Below are 19,844 nucleotides of genomic sequence, written 5' to 3' on the forward strand. Positions count from 1 at the left end.
TAAATTTAATACTTTAGTAATCTAAATTGATAATAATTATATTTTCCTTCAATACTGCTATTTCAACAACCTTGAAAATAAAGTTATCGACTAGAAAATTATTACCGGATTATTTATGGATATAGTTTGTAATTTTAGTTTAAAAGTTTAATATAATATTTTAACAAAGTTCGTGACTTATAAAAGGCAGGGGAAAATAAATAAGTTAACAAGAAAGGGTAAAAAAAAAAGGAGAAAAGAATGAAACCCATATATAAATGTGATAAAATTGTGAAAGAATAAAAAAAGAAAAGATGAAAAAATTTTATTGATTGTTGATTGATTGAATTATATTCTAAACTATGAGGATAAAACTAAATATATATAGAGCATTGTCCTATGAAAGATAAAAGCAAATAAAGATAAGATAAGATAAGAACAACTAAAGATAAGATAAAGAAAAGATAAGAAAAGATAATAAAAACTAAAATTGTAATTGAATTTATGTATTTTGTTAAGCTGAATTTGTGGGTCACGAGACTTCTTTATTGTTGTCAAGGATTAAGGTGGAAGAGTAGTTTAATACGCCCCTGCAAGCTAGTAGATGGAAAATGTCAATAATCCACAGTTTGGATAAGTTCCGATGAAATTGTTGACCGTCTGACGTGGTGACGCGAAGGAAGATGCGTGCGGCAGAGCTTGAGCTGCCGGCGGCAAAAATATAAAAGGAGATGATGTGCTTGAGCAGCGATCTTCAAAAAAAAAAAAGAAAAAAATAAGCGCGTAGAACGCAATAAGATTGATCTTTAGAGGGGTAGAACGCAATAAGATTGATCTTTAGAGGACGCGTATGGTGCAATAAGAGTGGTCTTCAAAGGTGTAACCAAGACTGATGTTGGATTTTTACTTGGATTGATGTAATAGAGATTGGTTGGATTCTGAGCTAAATTAAAAGATTGATTATTCATCGTGGGAGGAGGTTGAAAAAGTAGGGTGATTTTTCACCAGAAAGATGATAGCTTATGTATCCTCTTCAAGGAGGATACCAAGGCTCTGACAACACATAAGATACTAACAAGCTTCCCTCTCAATGGCAGGAGAAACTAAAATCATGAGAAAAGAAGAAGATGAAATTTCCCATGATGCACTGTCAGACAGGCTCAGCTACCTCCCAAACGAGCTATTGACTATGGTCATCTCTTCCCTCTCCATCACTGAAGCCACGAGGACAAGCACCCTGGCGAAATCATGGCAGGGATTGTGGAGGCACGCTAAATGCCTCGAATTCGATGAAACAACCATGCCAAGACCTTCCATATTGTCTGAGAGACAACTTGGTACTGGTAGCCTATATGGCACCGTCATAGGTATGGTCTTTAATGGCTATGTTGGTGATTTAACAAGTGTTAGCTTCAAACACTTCCCTAAGAGCATTGACGTTGGCGAATTGGAATTTCGGATTGACTTTGTTCTGAATAAATTCAAAAAGATAAAATTTTGGAGCTTAGAATGTGAGCGTTTGGTTGCAAAACCTAAACCCCCGTTTTTTCCTAAGGGGTCTAGAACAATCAAATTTAATTTCCGCCCTATGATTTTTTCAAACTTGAATTCGTTAGAGTTGACCAATTACACGATAGCTACGTCAACGCTAGAAGCTTTTAAGGGTGTGGCGGGAAACTGAAAATTCTAAAGTTGAAGAACATGCGTATGAGCGATGACGTCATCAATGGGGTTTTGCACAAATGTTTGGGTTTGGAGAGTTTGAGTATTGTTGAGTCAAAGAGCCGGGTTTAAGACTCTTGAGATTAACAATCCATGGCTTAAGTTCTTGGAGCTTGGGTGGTTGATCGTGAATGAGGTTGATGTCAGTGTTGAGGTACTTGAAACCTTGGTTGTTGATTCTTTAATGTGTCCACCAAAGGGTTTGAAAATCTATACAGTTAACCTGAGTATTTTACACGTTTCTTGCAACTCAATTGCTCAAAGAATGCGTATCTGTTCACATGACCAACCTCTTTTGAAAACACAAGATATTTTTGAATATTGCAGTGATCTTTTGGGATATAACTCATTCAACATTTTTCAAAATATACTGATTGCGTCAATTGACTTGGATTTGAATAACATAAGAGAATTTATGACACTTTCCTACATACTAAGATTATCCCTCTGCCTTGAAACTCTTGAAATAACAATACCGCCGGTAGAGGAAGACGAATGCTCCGCGGGTGCAAATAATTCTTGTGATAATGTATGTTTGCCATTTGCAACGTCAATGTTTTGGGAGATGAATAAGCTGTACAATTGTATTTATCACACATTAAAGTTTGCAACGATAAAAAGCTTCATAGGAAAAGAACAAGAGGTCAAATTTATCGAGCACGTCATAAAAAATGCCACAATAATAAAAAAGATTACTATAATCAGTGATTCAATAACAATAGTGAAAGAGGCTAGATTACCAAGAATTTCAATTTACCTCTCCATAGTATTCAAGTCAGAATCGAATGCTGTTGCTCAGCTCACTTCCCAAGTCCAGAATAAGATGTCATTTTTATAGTAATTATGATTAGTAGTGTTTCAATCTTCTTAATTTTTGTTATTTAACTGTAAATCATCAAATATTTTTTTTAATTATTATACAACTTTTAATTGTGAAATTGCATTATAGATCACTTTCAAAAAAAAAAAGAAAAAAGTAAGGGCGTAGAGCGCAATAAGATTGATCTTTAGAGGGCGCGTATGGCGCAATAAAAGTGGTCTTTAAAGGGGGCGTGGAGTGCAATAAGATTGCAGACGGAACTGCTAAAACAGATGTAGATTAAACTTGTTGAAATAGAATGCAGACATGACTGCTGAAACAGAAGGCAGACGAAACTCTCGGAAGAAGGTGCAGATGAAATTGCTGGAAGAAGGCGCAGACAGGCCATAGTGACTATTCCATGAATGATAGTTGTTTCCTATTAGAACAGGTGTAACCAAGACTGATGTTGGATTTTTACTTGGATGGATGTAATAGAGATTAGTTGGATTCTGAGCTAAATTAAAATATTGATTATTCATCGTGGGAGGAGGTTGAAAAAGAAGTAGGGTGATTTTTTACCAGAAAGATGATAGCTTATGTATCCTCTTCAAGGAGGATACTAAGACTCTGACAACACATAAGATACTAACAAGCTTCCCTCTCGATGGCAAGAGAAACTAAAATCATGAGAAAAGAAGAAAATGAAACTGCCCATGATGCACCGTCAGACAGGCTCAGCTACCTCCCAAACGAGCCGTTGACTATGGTCAGCTCTTCCCTCGTTGTTGCCGAAGCCGTGAGGACAAGCACCCTGGCGAAATCATGGCAGGGATTGTGGAGGCACGCCGAACGCCTCGAATTCGATGAAACAACCATGCCAGGACCTTTCATATTGCCTGAGAGACAACATGGTACTGGTAGCCTATGTGGCACCGTCATAGGTGTGGTCTTTAATGGCTATGTTGGTGATTTAACAAGTATTAGCTTCAAACAGTTCCCTAGGAGCATTGACGTTGGCGAATTGGAATTTTGGGTTGACTTTGTTCTAAATAAATTCAAAAAGATAAATTCTTTGAGTTTAGAATGTGAGTGTTTGGTTGTAGAACCTAAACCCCCATTTTTTCCTAAGGGGTCTAGAACAGTCAAACTTAATTTCCGCCCTATGATTTTTTCAAATCTGAATTCGTTAGAGTTGACCAATTACACGATGACTATGTCAACGCCAGAAGCTTTTAATGGGTGTGGCGGGAAATTGAAAATCCTAAAGTTGAAGAACATGCGTATGAGTGATGACGTCATCAATGGGGTTTTGCGCAAATGTTTGGGTTTGGAGAGTTTGAGTATTGTTGAGTCAAAGGGGTTTAAGACACTTGAGATCAACAATCCATGGCTTAAGTTCTTGGAGCTTGGGTGGTTGATTGTGAATGAGGTTGATGTCAGTATTGAGGGACTTGAAACCTTGGTTGTTGATTCTTTAATGTGTCCACCAAAGGGTTTGAAAATCTATACAGTTAACCTGAGGATTTTACACGTTTCTTGCAACTCAATTGCTCAGAGAATACGTATCCGTTCACATGACCAACCTCTTCTGAAAATGCAAGATATTTTTGAATATTGCAGTAATCTTTTGGGATATAACTCATTTAACATTTTTCAAAATATACTGATTACGTCAATTGACTTGGATTTGAATAACATAAGAGAATCTATGGCATTTTCCTACATACTAAGATTATTCCCCTGCCTTGAAACTCTTGAAATAACAATACCGCCGGTAGAGGAAGAAGAATGCTCCGCGGGTGCAAATAATTCTTATGATAATGTCTGTTTGCCATTTCCAACGTCAATGTTTTCGGAGAGGAACAACCTGTACAATTGTATTTATCACACATTAAAGTTTGCAACCATAAAAGGATTCACAGGAAAAGAACAAGAGGTCAAATTTATCGAGCACATCATAAAAAAGGCCACAATAATAAAAAAGATTACCATAATCAGTGATTCAGCAACAATAGTGAAAGAGGCGAAAGCTCTATTTAGATTACCAAGAAATTCAATTTACCTCTCCATAGTATTCAAGTCAGAATCAAATGATGTTGCTCAGCTCACTTCCCAAGTCCAGAATAAGATGTCATTTTTATAGTAATTATGATTAGTAGTGTTTCAATCTTCTTAATTTTTGTTATTTAACTGTAAATCATCAAATATTTTTTTAATTGTAATACAACTTTTAATTGTGAAATTGCATTATAGATCACTTTCAAAAAAAAGAAAAAAGAAAAAAAATAAGCGCGTAGAGCGCAATAAGATTGATCTTTAAAGGGCGCGTATGGCGCAATAAGAGTGGTCTTTAAAGAACGCGTGGAGCGCAATAAAAGAGGGCGCGTGAGCGCAATAAGAGTACAGATGAAATTGCTAAAACAGATATAGATTGAACTTGTTGAAATAGAATGCAGACATGACTGCTGAAACAGAATGCAGATGAAACTCTCGGAAGAAGGTGCAGATGAAACTGTTGGAAGAAGGCGCAAACAGTCCATAGTGACTATTCCATGAATGATAGTTGTTTCCTGTTAGAACGGGTGTAACCAAGACTGATGTTGGATCTTTACTTGGATGGATGTAATAGAGATTGGTTGGATTCTGAGCTAAATTAAAAGATTAATTATTCATCGTGGGAAGAGGTTGAAAAAGAAGTAAGGTGATTTTTCACCAGAAAGATGATAGGTTATGTATCCTCTTTAAGGAGGATACTAAGGCTCTGATACCATGACAAAATTGTGAAAGAATAAGAAAAGAAAAGATAAAGAAATTTTATTGATTGTTGATTGATTGAATTGTATTGTAAACTATGAGGGTAAAAACTATATATATATATATATATAAGCAAATAAAGATATAAGAACAACTAAAGATAAGATAAAAAAAATATAAGATAAAATAATAAAAACAAAAATGATAATCAAATTTATGTATTTTGTTTGGGTTGAATTTGTGGACCACAAAACTTTTTAATTGTTATCATGGACTAAAGTGAGAGAGTAGTTTAATAAACTGTTCTAAAATAAGTTGTTGCACAACTTAAACAATAGCTTTGTTATATGTTTTACGGACTTGATGAAACTGAGAAAAGAAAATTTTAAAGATCAAATTAGTCGTACTCGTAACTCATAGTTTAGTGTCTTTTTTTTATGTTAGGTATATGGATCTAATTTAAGCTCTCCAGCCAATGAATGGTATTTTAAAATCATCTTGATATCGATGGAGGGTTTAAGAAAATGATAATATATAATATAATATAATATTGCACTGAGCAACCACAAATTGAAGTTTCCTTGATAGGGCTTCGTTCACTATAAAAATATCTTCCAACCATAACTTTGCTATATAAATATAAAAGTATAAAACACCTATCAGTCAATTAATTTAATATAGCATTTGGTAAGGAGATTGTTTTGATTAAGGTTACTCTATGATCACGCCAACGTTTAGAAAAATGTCGGTTTCTGCTGCTCTAGTCATCTCTTTTCTGTCTTCTTATCCTAAGAACATTTCAGCTTAATTTATGCGGGTAAACGATATAATATTTCTATTTTTTAATTATTGATCATAACATGCTTTAAAGAAGGAAGATGGTTGAAACCTAGTTCTTAAGGAGAAATACTTAATTATAAACTCAATATTATAATGGATATTTTAAATAAATAAAACAAATTATTTTCACATATATGATTTTTGAAAGTTAATTATATTTTTGCATTTTGTTGTTATTATAAACAAGTTTACACTTCAAATTAAATAGACAAATAATACAAATCTATTATTTATCTCAATAGCAATGTAAACGAAAAAGTTTTTTATTGTAAAAAAATAGGTAATAAAATGTAAAATATAACTAATTTTTAAAAAATATAAAAATAGTTTAGAGTTTAATTATTATTAAAAAAATTCTAATATATAAAACAACACAAAAAGAAAAATATATAAAAAAATATATTTCAAATAAAAATTTATTATGATAAATTTTTGAAATAAATAACTTTATAAGATAAATAATTTTAATAATAAAAAAGTAACATATTACTTTCAAATGGATTATATTATTTTTTTAATTATATTTTTTTTATCTTTTTCAAGATTATGTACAATTCTTATGAATATTATAAAGTTTATAATAAAATATTAATATAACAAAATAAACATTTAAAATAATTTTAAAAAAGATAAAATATATATATAATTAAAAAGAAATAATATTATTAATTTGAGAATTATATTATTATTTTTCTAATAAAGAAAGTGGAGGAGAGAGATGAGAGAGGGGGAGAGAAAATATCTTAGGATGACCAAGTCACCAATGGGTGGTCGCCACAGTAATGAGAGACAGTTAAATAACTGTATTAATAATATCTTGTTGTGAGTTGTGACCTCATAATAGTTATAGGAGTAGCACACCTGGTACGTTATGCAACAAAACAAAACAACACAACAGTTGGAAAGCCTAAGAACGAAGAACCAAGGAAAAAGAAAGAGACGCACACAATTTCAGTTTGAGTGATCAAAACGTAACCACAGCTTATTCACCCGTGTGGGACCCTTTCTTGTCAACCACTCATCATCACCCTTCATTCCTTAATCCATTGAAGTAGTGTTTGGTAGAGAGACAGAGATAGAAAGATTGAAATAAATCTTAGTGTTTTATTTGGTGTAAAATGAGAGACAGAAATTGAAAAAAAAAATTTATTTGCACAAAGCATAAAATTAAAATTAATTAATTGAAATGAGAATATTTTAGGCATAAAATGTTATTAAAATTTCAGTTTCCATTTCTAAAAATTTTAGTCGTCCGTGTTCTCACTTTTTGAAGGTACTGAAATATTGAAATTTTGGATACAGAGACAGAAATTTTAGTACCAGTCTCTGAACCAACAAATATGATACTGAGTTTTAATCTCTCAGTTTCTGTCTCAGTACCTCAAAACAAACACTACCTTAGAAATTCAAATTAGAAAATAAATATTGAAAGATAAAAAATAGATTAAATTTTTTATATTGTGTTTATTATAAAATATATTAAATTGAATTATATTTTAATATAATATTTAGTTTTTTTTTTGGTGACATATAATATTTAGTTTAAGATAAATAAAAAATTAAAAAATAAAATAAAAATATGTTTGAGAAGAAATATTATTAAAATTTTAAATTTTTTTCTAAAAAATATGTGTTTTCACTCTTTAAAATTAATTAAAAAAATTAAAATTTTATATCTCAAAATTAAAATTTTAGTTTAAATTTCTAACCATAAAATACAACATTAAATCTCAATCTTCTAATCTCAATTCTAATTCCTAAACTAATTCTCTTTTCATGCATTAATTCTCAAAAGTTTTTCCGAATTTCTATCCCATTTCCTTCCTTTCTTTTTACATACTTTTCCCTTTTTTTTTTTCTCATATTGCATTACAAATAAGGTTAAATTATTTTATAAGTTGGAATATTTTTTTAAATTTTGATTAAGTTATACAAAAGCTTCCGTAATTGATTCTTTATTCTGTAAGTATCTTTTTAATCAAATTTTGTATATTGTATAATTAGTTGTTAATCAATAAACCTTTATATTTGATATAAAATTGATTTTTTAATATGTGTATATTACAAAAACTTTATTTGAAAGTATTTTTATACAATTATAAAGACATAATTAAAAGCATTTATACTATAAAAAATTGATCGTAAACTTATAAGAACTTAACTATAAATTTTAAGTATTGAATTTCAATTAAACATTGAGTAAAATACTACATGCATCCAAACTTATTAAAAGGAAAGTGAAAACGATAAATATTTGTTTTGGAATTTTTTATTAAACATGTGTTTCATTTAATATAAAATTAATAAATAAAATAATACTCAATGAATATAAAAAATTAATTACTAAATAAATTACTATATATTTATACATGTTTTACATATTTCTTTTAGTAAAATAACAAGTTATTAGAATAGTTAAACTTTTTTATAACAAAATAATCAAATCTAAGAATAATTAAATTATTTTTTTTTTAAATTAAAAATGAGACTCAAACTCTAGACTTCTAGATAAATATAGAGATATTATATCATTTGAGCTATAACTCGTTGGCGAATAATTAAATTATTTTACAACATCTTAATCAAACATTTTTTTATATATTGATTGATTAATGAACGATTTTTTTATTTATATAAATGTTATCTATAAGTTTAAAAGACAAAATAATATTAAAAAAAAACCAGAGAAAACAAATCAATAGTATAAATAACGTAATACACAATACCTTTTCATGATTCTAGTAACATCTAAAATCAATCAACTCAACCTTCTAAATTCATATATAAATTTAATTTTGATGTATTTTCAGTATAAAATAATTTTATACGTATATTTAATTATATAATATTAACAAAAAAAACTATATTTTACATTTATTACATAAATAATTATTTAAAAAATAAATACAATTATATGATTGTATAAAATATTTTATATTATCAGTTCATCAAAATTAAACTTTGTACATATGTTTTTTTTTTTTTCTAGAACATAAACTAAACTTCCATACTGAAGTGTAAGTCCTCAACCAACCAATGAATTTTATTGATTTTTTCTGGTCTTATATAAACCCCACTCACTCTCCCACTCTTTTCCTTCCATACTCTTCCCCTGCTTTCCTTCCACCTTCACTTCCCCAAATTCTTTCATTGCAGAAAAGAAGAAAACACACAAACACATAACTCATAACTTTGCTTCTCTTTTGATTCACGCTTTTCTCTCTCTCTCTTCTCTCCCGTGGTTCTGCGCTTTCTTGCGGTATACACAAAATAAGAAAGAACAGAGTATTGAGAAATGGGTCAATTCAAAGTGAAGACGTTTTTTGGCATCCGATTCTGTTTTTGATTTTGATCGGATCAAGCTTGCAAATCAGAACCCAGATTTCAAAATTCAATATTTTCTTTTCCATTGTTTTTTCCTTATATTCTTTGACCATATCTGATTCTGATTTCCAAAATCCACTTCCTTTTTGTGTTTCGCTTTCATTTTGATTCATATATTTATAATTCGATTTTTCACACTGCACCCTTCTCAATATATCTCTGTTCTATTTGTTGTAAAACAAAACACTGAACAAGAAAGTTCTTGGTGGAGCTTCTGAGAGAGGAGGAGGGAGCTTGAAAGATTATTGAAGATTTCAATTGTTGGTGTGATCATGGCTGCTTCTGCTGCAAGGAACAGTGGTAAATCCACAAAGGATGCTGTTGTTGAAGATTCTCATCATCAAAGGGTAATTGCTGAAAGTGGAAGCCAACAAGATTTGGAGATGATGATGATGGATAAGGGAAAAGGCGTTGAGAGGCGGCAATGGAAGCCAGTTTTTGATGAAGCTTCCATGTCAACCAGGCCTCATAAAAAGATTAATCAATCACCACCATCACCATCATCGTCATTTTTAAAACAACAACCACCTCATTTTTCTTCCTCTTCTTCTTCTTCTTCTTCTTCTTCTTCAAGAATAGTGTTCCCTTTTGCATTTGAAGGCTCTCAAACTCAGAATCAAGCAATGCAATTCCCACACCAATTTGGAACCACAAACATGCCTCTCTTCCATCCACCACCACCACAAATTCAGCCATCACAACTACCATTACATCAAAACATGATATCTTTTGGGTCTCAACACCAACAACACCTTCAAAATCTTCAGTATTGGAGTGACACACTGAATCTAAGTCCAAGAGGGAGAGCCATGGCCATGATGAACAACAGAATAGGGCCTGATGGAAGGCCATTGTTTTCGCCTTCACCTCCGGTGCCTTTGAATGCTACAAAGCTCTATAGAGGTGTGAGGCAGCGCCATTGGGGGAAATGGGTAGCAGAGATTCGCCTCCCTCGCAATAGGACTCGCCTATGGCTTGGGACATTCGACACGGCTGAGGACGCCGCCATGGCCTATGACCGCGAGGCCTTCAAGCTTAGAGGGGAGAATGCTAGGCTAAATTTCCCTGAGCTCTTTCTCAACAAGGAGAAAGATCAATCAACAAAAATGGCACAAGATTCTTCTTCTTCTTCTGCTTCGGCATCAAAGGTACCAGAGGCAGAGCAGCCAGAGCCAGAGCCGGAGCCAGAAGAAGACATCACTATGCAGCAGGATTTGAACACTGAGAGCGTGCCGCCGCCGCCAGCGCCACCATTGCCTCCGGCTTCAATGATTGATGACAATGCTGATAATGATTCAGGAGCTCCGCAGTCTCAGGAGTTGGTTTGGGGGGAAATGGCTGCTTGGTTTAATGCAATTCCTGCAGCTTGGGGTCCTGGTAGTCCTGTGTGGGATGATTTGGACTCAAACAACAATCTTCTGTTTCAATCACAAATTCCATTTATGAATCACAATCAGCAAGAATTCAATGACGATGATGATCCTGAAGCTCATAGAACAATAGAAGGAGATAATAACAGAAAACCAGGTTCTTCTTCCTCTTCTTCTTGCCCTGTTAGACCCTTCTTCTGGAAGGATCAAGATTGAAACTTCACTCCAAAGTTTGGTTCTTTTCAGTGATCAAAATTGTGGGTCTTATTCATCTCTTGAAGATTCTTCTTATCAGATAATAATTCAAACTTCTACACCTTTCACATATTAGTGACAAATTTGATCACCAAAACCCACCAAACTTCTATTCTAATTTCTCACTGGTTGCAGATATTTCATAAAACAACCTGTGAATCTTGGATCCTTGAAGCATAGTTTTTCACTACTTCAAAATTTTCTGCTGTAATAAAGGCTGCATATTTTTATAGGCCTTTCAGCATATGCATGGTTCATACTTTATGACTTATGAGCCTTATAGTTATATTAAATATACCCTTGTCCCTAGTGGTAATTTTCATTTTTCTATTTTTTAATCTTAGTTCATTTACATCATTTGTTGCCTTTTATTATGTAGTAGTTGTAGTTTAGCATGACCAAGGTTGAAGGAGACGTTTTTGTGATTTCCTTCTCCAATGGTCCAACCCATTATGAGCTATTTATTTTTCAGCTCCAAGGGTGTGATTGTATAATATTACTACTTAATTTTATAGTTTATGTACATTTTCATGCTGCTTCTAGTTTGAACTGGTATAATGTAATGTATCCTTTCTAGTTCTAGTCATTAACAAATCAAGAACCATGTAGAATTTTAATCCATGTTATTGGAAGTTTTTATTCTTTGTTTATGGAATGGTCGTCCATAAATGAAGTAACATTTAACACTTCGGATCCCCCCCCTCCCTTAAACATCCAAAATGAAGTAATAAAAAGCTGAGATTCTCATTGAACACAATATTTGTGAAGTGTATTCCACTAATCATAACAACACAAACATGTGAGTTGTGACTATTTTTTAACTAAAAGGATCTTGTATATTTTTTATAGGCTCCCGAATTTTAGAGTAATGCTGTACATTCAAGTGTTTTTATAAATTAAGTCTAATTAAATTAAACAATAAGACCTAAAATAATGTTAATTATAACTGATTTTTATTATATTATACTAATTTTGTTAGACTTAATTAACAAAAAGATTTTGACGTGTAGTATTATTTTAAATTTTATTATCAAAATTTAATGTTTTTTTGTGACTAAAATTTAATGATTTGATATAATAAATTATGATTGCCTTTTCTGCACTAATTTTTTTTAATTTGCAAAATTCTAACTCAAGACTAAAATTGAAAATGAGTCAAACTAATTCGTGAGCTAACTCGAATTCGACTAGTTAACAGCTTAATCAGCTAAATTCATGAACTTGTAAGCTAAGTTTGAACCTAGATTTGAGCTCATATATTAAATGAGCTAAATTTAAATTTCGGTAAACTTGACTCATTGACTCGTAAGCTTACTCGATTATATAGTACTTATTATAATTACTTATATTAAATAATATATTATGAATTTTATACTTTTAATTTATAGTAATAATATATAATTTTACATATGCATAATTTTAGGGTAAAGTGTGATTTTGGTTCCTAATGTATAAGTTGAAAATTTTTCCGTTTCGAACCTTTTTTTGCATACAAAAATTGTCCATAAACTTTAACGTATTAAAATCATCTTTACCTTAGGGACCAAAATTATACGGAGGTGGTGACGACAGCGAAGCAGAGGTGAATCGTGGACAGCTTCTTCTTCTTCTTCTTCCCTTCCTCCTTTTTCTTCTTTCCTTCTCCCTTTGCAGGAGCAGAAACACTTTCTTTCTCTTATTTTTTTTTTTTTTTTTTTATAATTTTTTTTGTTATGGGTGATTTGGTCCAAAATTTTAATATTTAAGTAAAAAGGACGATTTTAAAACTTGGTTTTAAACCTTAGGGACAATTTTGTATGCAAAAAAAGGTTGGGGACGAAAAAAAATTTCGGCCTATACCTTAGGGACCAAAATCGTACTTAACCCCATAATTTTATATATAATTATTATAGACGATATAAATTATAATTAATAGATAAACAACATGTATAATAGATAATTTTTTTATATATAAGTTATAATTATGCCAATGAACTCTAACTCAAATGGCATAATATCTCCATTTTCATTTAGAGATCTCGAATTTGAGTTTCATTTCTATCTTTAAAAAAAAAGTTATAATTTGTTTATATAAAATTATAAAGGGTTAATACTCAAATTCATCCCTAAAAGATCATGCGATCTTCATTTTCGTTCTTGAATGATTTTTTTAATCAAATTAGTCCCTAAAAAATAAAATGTAAGTCAAATTAGTCATTTTGTCAGAAAGTGTCATGTGGCATGATGACGTGACACGCCACATGACAGGTCAACGACAAGTGGCACGCCACATGGCAGGTCAGCGACACGTGGCAGGTCAGTGCCACGTGGTATGCCACGTGTCACTTGACATGTAAAAAAGTTTTTAATAGTCAAAATAGTCCTTGAAAGTCTAGACATAAGTTATTTTCATCCCTCAAATTTTAAAAATTAGTCAAACTAGTCCTTATATATTTTTTTTATTTTTTCTTCATAATATTAAATTTGAAATATTTTTTGATACTACTAATTTTAATAGAAATGTAATTGACAAACAAAACATTAGTAATCGTATATTTTCTTCTTAAAAATTTTTTCAATAAAATTATCTCTCTCCTTTAATTCTTCTCAAAATCTCTCTTATTCTTTTCTATTCTAAAACATTTTTCTTACATTATTACATTTTGCTGGAATATATATATATATACTCAAAATTAAAATGTATGTATTTATTAACCTAAACAAAGTTATATGCTCAAAATCAAAATTTATGTATGTTAAACTAAATAAAGTTGTACCACTATTTTTTTTTTCTACTACATCTTTTTAAAACATATAGGATGTAATGGTATAACTTACATATAGGATGTAATACTATAATGAAAAAAAAAAGATGTAATAGAAAAAAATAGTGATATAACTTTGTTTAGTTTAACATAAATAAATTTTGATTTTGAGTATATAACTTTGTTTAAGTTAATAAATACATACATTTTAATTTTGAGTATATATATATTCCAGCAAAATGTAATAATGTAAGAAAAAGATTTTAGAATATAAAAGAATAAGAGAGATTTTGAGAAGAATTAAAGAAGAGAGATAATTTTATTGAAAAAAAATTTAAGAAAAAAATATACTATTACTAATGTTTTGTTTGTCAATTATATTTCTATTAAAATTAGTAGTATCAAAAAATATTTCAAATTTAATATTATGAAAAAAATAAAAAAATTATATAAGGACTAGTTTGACTAATTTTTAAAATTTGAGGGATGAAAATAATTTACATCTGGACTTTCAAGAACTATTTTGACTATTAAAAACTTTTTTACATGTCAAGTGCCACGTGTCACTGACCTGCCACGTGGCATGACACGTGTCGCTGGCCTGTCACGTGACACTTTCTGACAAAAGACTAATTTGACTTACATTTTATCTTTCAGGGACTAATTTGATTAAAAAAATCATTCGAGGACGAAAATAAAGATCGCGTGATCTTTCATGGACAAATTTGAGTATTAACCCAAATTATAAATTATATTCATATTATTTAAACTAAGTGGTGAGTGTTTTATGAGCCAAATTAAATTTTTGCCCAACTTAATTTGATTCATTTCCAACCATACTCAAGATCATTAAAAAATAATATCAATTGTTCAAATGATCCAATATTACCAAAAGGAAAATTTAAGTTGTCAAACTAAATGCGGTTATAGATAAAGATAATGATGAACTAATATGACATATTGACATGCATGCATTAATAGTGTGATGTAATGTAACCTTATACACTTGCACCAAGCATATCTATATATCTAATTTAAGATTTAAAACCTTCGGTGAAGAATGAAGATAATCTTTGACTTCAAGAAACTTACATACCAAGAAGGTAAGAATACAGTATTATTTTAGGATCCCTGAGAATTTCTTGTAAGCAATGGCACTTTGCTTGACCACATAATCATTTATCAAATTAGCAACATGACTTCACTTTATTTAAGAGGACAGTTGAGTTGGATGAAATAAATAAATAAATGACTCCATTGCTTTCCCATTTTATTGACATTTGACCATATCTACTAAGTTGATTTTTTTTTTTAATTAATGATTTGATTTAGAATTTGATTTCATTATATTCATCTAATTTTGTATACTGCACGACTGACTTCAAGAGGTGATGTGAATGAGATCCATTAGCGCGGATAAAATATGAGAGAAACTTATAACCAAAAAAATGGTAGGAAGAAACTCTATAGTTTGTGAACCAAACATAATTAAGATTTCAAATTAACTAGATTAAGATTTACTTTCTTGCAACTAATTTGTGCCTAGGGTAGTTACTTCACTTGTTCATTTAATTAAATTTTAAAAATTTAAATTTTGATTTGTACAGTAATATATTGATCAACAATAAATTTTTAAATATAACTCAAATTCATAACAGACAGGAATGAATCTAAAAATATTATTAGGAGTCAATAATATATATAATATTAAAAAAATATGAAAAAAGTATATAATATAAGATGTATTATAAAAATATATCAATAGAAAATATATTTTAAAGTATAAAAGATATGTCTGTACTTTTTACTAAGGAAGTGATCGATTCTTTGTATCATAAAATTTATCGATAATAAAATCTGTATCAAAATTTTCAGTAATTTTCTTTTCAATGTAATTAAAAGACAATTAGCAAGAAATTAATTTTCTACGTTGTTTCTGAGTTATTCTTCACAATATTCATAGTTGAAAAATATCTCTCAATTGTAATATTTAAAAAAAAAGAATTAATATAAAACGAATTAAGAAAGACGATCATAAAAAAAATCCACTTTATGTAATTTAAAAAATTTTATTTAACTAAAAAATAATAGTAATAATATCTTTTTTAGAATTTTTTAATATTATTACTTATTTTTAGATATTAAAACTTTTTAATATTTAAATTGAATTAGACTTTTATTTATAATAAACTAAATATTAAATATATTTTTTTAAAAATTAAACCATACTTAATACCTTATTATTATTATTATTATTATTATTATTTTAAGTTGGAGGATCTGAGACCTCCACTCATTTCTCTCTAGGGGTGAGCATGGGTCGGTTTGGTTCGGGTTCAAGGTAAAATTAGAACCAAACCAATTAAAATGTAATTGGCTTGGTTTGGTTTGGATTTGTGTTTTTTTGTGTATGTATTTGGACCAAACTAAACCGATTAAGAATGGATTGGTTCAGTTCGGATAATTGGGTACCCGATGACTTTGAAATTCATAAAAAAATCCAAATTTTTATCTTAAAAATTCAGCAAGTACAATAAACATGTAACATCAATAGAAATAATCCAAACATGTTAAACACAAAATACATTAAAAACTAAACACATTAAAATCCAAACATATTAAACACTAAACTCATTAAAATCCAAACATATTAAATACCAAACATATTAGAAGCTAAATACAAAAGTGTAATAGAAATATATATTTTTTATTTAATTAATATATGATCGGATTCACGGGTTGGTTCGGGTTCCGCACCCCCAGAACCGATATCCGAACTAATCACTAGAAATAGCCATCGGTTTAGTTCGGGTTGAACTTGATTACCCGTTGGTTCCAGATCCAATTTAATTAGTTTGGTTCGGGTTCGGACGGGTAATCGGGTACCTGCTACCCGTGCTCACCCCTATTTCTCCCTCTATGTCAGATTTTAATGACAAATTAATCTTTATCTTACTAGATTTGAAAAATAAAAAAGAATTATTTCCTTACATTAATGGCATGTCAAACATACCCTTCTACAAAATAAAGTATGAGATTTCAAGTAAAATTAACCTAGCAGCACTATATTCAGTTATTTGCGAAGCTCAAATATAAAGAAAAGTATCTATTGCTAGATAAAGAGTGAAGACATGTTTTCATGTTTAAAGTAAAACTTGAATTCTAAACCTCTTGGTTAACAAAATGATAATAAATTAGTACTGTTATATAATTGATGATCAGCAATGTTGAGCTCTACCATTCTTATCTTACATCAATTGTAAATTTTTTTTTTCTAAAATTAGAAATGACATTTTAATTCAAAACTTTTAAATAAGAATAGAAATATTATACCATTTAAATTATAGTTCGTTGACAATTATAAATTATTTTTTAAAACCTCTATCTCCAAATATAATATACGGATGAAGAATATAGTTCTAGTTTGATAGTGTCCATTAGGAATCCCACCAAATAGGGAATACCGAATTGTCTCAATTTTTTAAGTCTTAAACGATGATTTGATTGAGTAATAAGGACAAAAGTAAGTAACAACTTTTCACATTAATTATTGTAATTAATATACATATCTTAGAACAAAGATTGACTGGTTGATGGAAGGATGTGGGCCCATTCACCGGCCCATGAGATCATCTACATTTCTTAATCGTGACGGTAGGACATCTTTGAGTTTTCTACCTTTCTTAACCAATCTATTATTTTATGTGTTGACCCATATATGGAAGATATGATTAATTTATTCAAAATGATAAATTATAGAGACTATTAAAGCTAATAGCATAAGATTTTTATTAAAGAACTAGTATGGAAGCTGTGTGATTCAAAGCCACACCTTATATTGTACGACTCAATGGTATGTATAAGTCAATAGAATTCGTTGACACAGTTTTCCTGGAAAAAAAAAAACTAATATTAACTTAGATTTTGTTGGGATAAACATGAAATGAATGCCCATTTATCAATTGGGCGGTTAATAATCTTTCCCATGCAAAGATTTATTTTCAAGGAAGAAATTTGAAGACCAACCTTTAATGAAGGTTGATTTTGTACTACTATAAATAAGGCATCATAGCCTTTACGTATAACACACAACAAGAAATAAAAATACTCTCTCTTTTCTTTCTTACACAGAAGCAAGAAATCTATTCCCTCTTTATGCTACAATCAAATACTATTCTCCTTATATTTCTACTACAATTCTTTCTCCTATTTTATTTTATAAGTATTTTAAATTCTATTTTCTATTACTCTTTACATATAATATTAATAGCAATATTAACCATCTTTATTATATTGAAATTGCAACAATAAACAGATGCGATTCTCTCTCTCTTTATTTTTAATACTTCTTTCTATCTTTGTATATATATACACATTACAACATATAATATTATTATACATATATAAATTATTATTGGGCTAATTATTTTAATACTAGAGTCTTCTATTTGTACATCTCTATTATATATATCTTTTATTTCACAACACGTTATCAGCACGAGACTCTGATCAAATCTTTAGGAAGACTCAGGTAACAAATTTTCATTATGTCGAAACTCTCTCATCTTGAATTCAATGCTCTCGATATATCTGGAAACAATTATTTATCATGGATACTAGATGCTGAAATCCATCTTGATTCAATGGATCTTGGAGATACCATTAAGGCTGAAAATAATGCATCCCAGAAGGATAAAGCTAAAGCCATGATTTTTCTCCGTCGTCATCTTGACGAAGGATTGAAAAATGAGTATCTTACATTAAAAGATCCTGCAGATCTTTGGAAAGACCTTGAAGAAAGGTATAATCATCAGAAAACGGTGATACTTCCTCAGGCCCGATATGAATGGACGCATTTGCGTTTACAAGATTTTAAATCTATAAATGAATATAATTCTGCAATGTTTCGAATCACCTCACGAATGAAATTGTGTGGGGAAAAAATAACTGATCATGATATGTTGGAGAAAACTTTCTCAACCTTTCATGCCTCGAATGTGCTCCTGCAGCAGCAGTATCGAGAGAAAGGGTTTAAGAAATATTCTGAGTTAATTTCTTGCCTTCTTGTTGCCGAACGCAACAATGAGTTGTTATTGAAAAATCATGAAGCGCGCCCAGCTGGCGCCGCCCCATTTCCTGAAGTAAATGCGGCAAATCATTACCCCAGAAGAGGTAAATGGCAAGCTTTTAATAACAAGAAAAATTATGGAAGGAAAAAGAATTATGTTCAAAAGAGAGGATCTCACCAGAAGTGGGACAAAGAAAAGAATATCGGGCAGAATAAATCAACCGAGGAGAAGTGTTTCCGCTGTGGTGGAAAAGGCCATTGGTCTCGTACCTGTCGTACCCCAAGGCACCTAGTCGATCTTTACCAGGCATCTTTGAAAAAGAACGACAAAGGAAAGGAAACAAATTTTGTTTCAAATGATGCTGAGAACTCCACCACTCATTATGATGTATCTGATTTCTTTGAGGATCCTGAAGGAAATATTGGTCATTTGATCAATGATGGAATAGTTTAATCTATGGGATTGTGAAGTATATAAATAATGTAAAGAACTTATTGTTAAGTTTTATTTTCTATGTATTTAAGTTTCAAATGTGATGTACATAAATAATGAAATATTAATATTTATGAATTTTGAAATTATTAATTGTGTCAAATTTTAAAATAAAATTTCAGTATATGACATTATTTTATGTACAGTGTTTCTTAGAAAAATAATTCTGATCAAGTATTCAATTTAACTGTGCATACTACTCATTTAATTATTATTTGTTTTTTGAAGAATGGCAAGGATATGTAATGAAGATGTATGCCTTGCGGATAGTGCAAGTTCACACACTATTCTCAAAAGTGATATATATTTTACCCATCTTGTGCCAAAAGAGGAATATGTTAACACTATTATTGGCTCAGGCAATGTGATAGAAGGCTCCGGAAGAGCTATAATTTTGTTTCCTGGAGGAACAAAATTTATAATAAATAATGCA

The 19,844-nt window shown here is 30.3% G+C and overlaps 4 protein-coding genes across 4 annotated transcripts; all 4 read left to right on the top strand.

Moving 5' to 3' along the window:
• The first annotated feature begins 1,090 nt into the window (after positions 1–1,090).
• LOC148570022 (putative F-box protein At1g67390) lies at positions 1,091–1,660 on the top strand. Its single transcript, XM_088506790.1, has one exon. The coding sequence runs from the start codon at positions 1,091–1,093 to the stop codon at positions 1,658–1,660; it is 570 nt and encodes a 189-aa protein (XP_088362916.1).
• A 1,528-nt stretch (positions 1,661–3,188) lies between these two features.
• LOC107632638 (F-box protein At3g60790-like) lies at positions 3,189–4,646 on the top strand. The gene has a single exon (XM_016336307.1). The coding sequence runs from the start codon at positions 3,189–3,191 to the stop codon at positions 4,644–4,646; it is 1,458 nt and encodes a 485-aa protein (XP_016191793.1).
• A 4,567-nt stretch (positions 4,647–9,213) lies between these two features.
• Positions 9,214–11,738, top strand: LOC107629884 (uncharacterized). The gene has a single exon (XM_016332822.3). It carries the CDS (start codon positions 9,754–9,756, stop codon positions 11,065–11,067), a length of 1,314 nt encoding a protein of 437 aa, XP_016188308.2. The 5' UTR covers positions 9,214–9,753; the 3' UTR covers positions 11,068–11,738.
• Positions 11,739–18,295: 6,557 nt separating this feature from the next.
• Positions 18,296–19,372, top strand: LOC148570023 (uncharacterized). The gene has a single exon (XM_088506577.1). The coding sequence runs from the start codon at positions 18,398–18,400 to the stop codon at positions 19,370–19,372; it is 975 nt and encodes a 324-aa protein (XP_088362703.1). The 5' UTR covers positions 18,296–18,397.
• The last annotated feature ends 472 nt before the right edge of the window (positions 19,373–19,844 follow it).

This window comes from Arachis ipaensis, chromosome B3 (genome assembly GCF_059453495.1).
Source record: "Arachis ipaensis isolate K30076 ecotype BB chromosome B3, ASM5945349v1, whole genome shotgun sequence".
Taxonomy (NCBI): domain Eukaryota; kingdom Viridiplantae; phylum Streptophyta; class Magnoliopsida; order Fabales; family Fabaceae; genus Arachis; species Arachis ipaensis.

Bases quoted from the DNA above. Each gene is read 5' to 3' on its own strand.
- LOC107629884 (XM_016332822.3), top strand. From the start codon at position 9,754: ATGGCTGCTTCTGCTGCAAGGAACAGTGGTAAATCCACAAAGGATGCT.
- LOC107632638 (XM_016336307.1), top strand. From the start codon at position 3,189: ATGAGAAAAGAAGAAAATGAAACTGCCCATGATGCACCGTCAGACAGG.
- LOC148570023 (XM_088506577.1), top strand. From the start codon at position 18,398: ATGTCGAAACTCTCTCATCTTGAATTCAATGCTCTCGATATATCTGGA.
- LOC148570022 (XM_088506790.1), top strand. From the start codon at position 1,091: ATGAGAAAAGAAGAAGATGAAATTTCCCATGATGCACTGTCAGACAGG.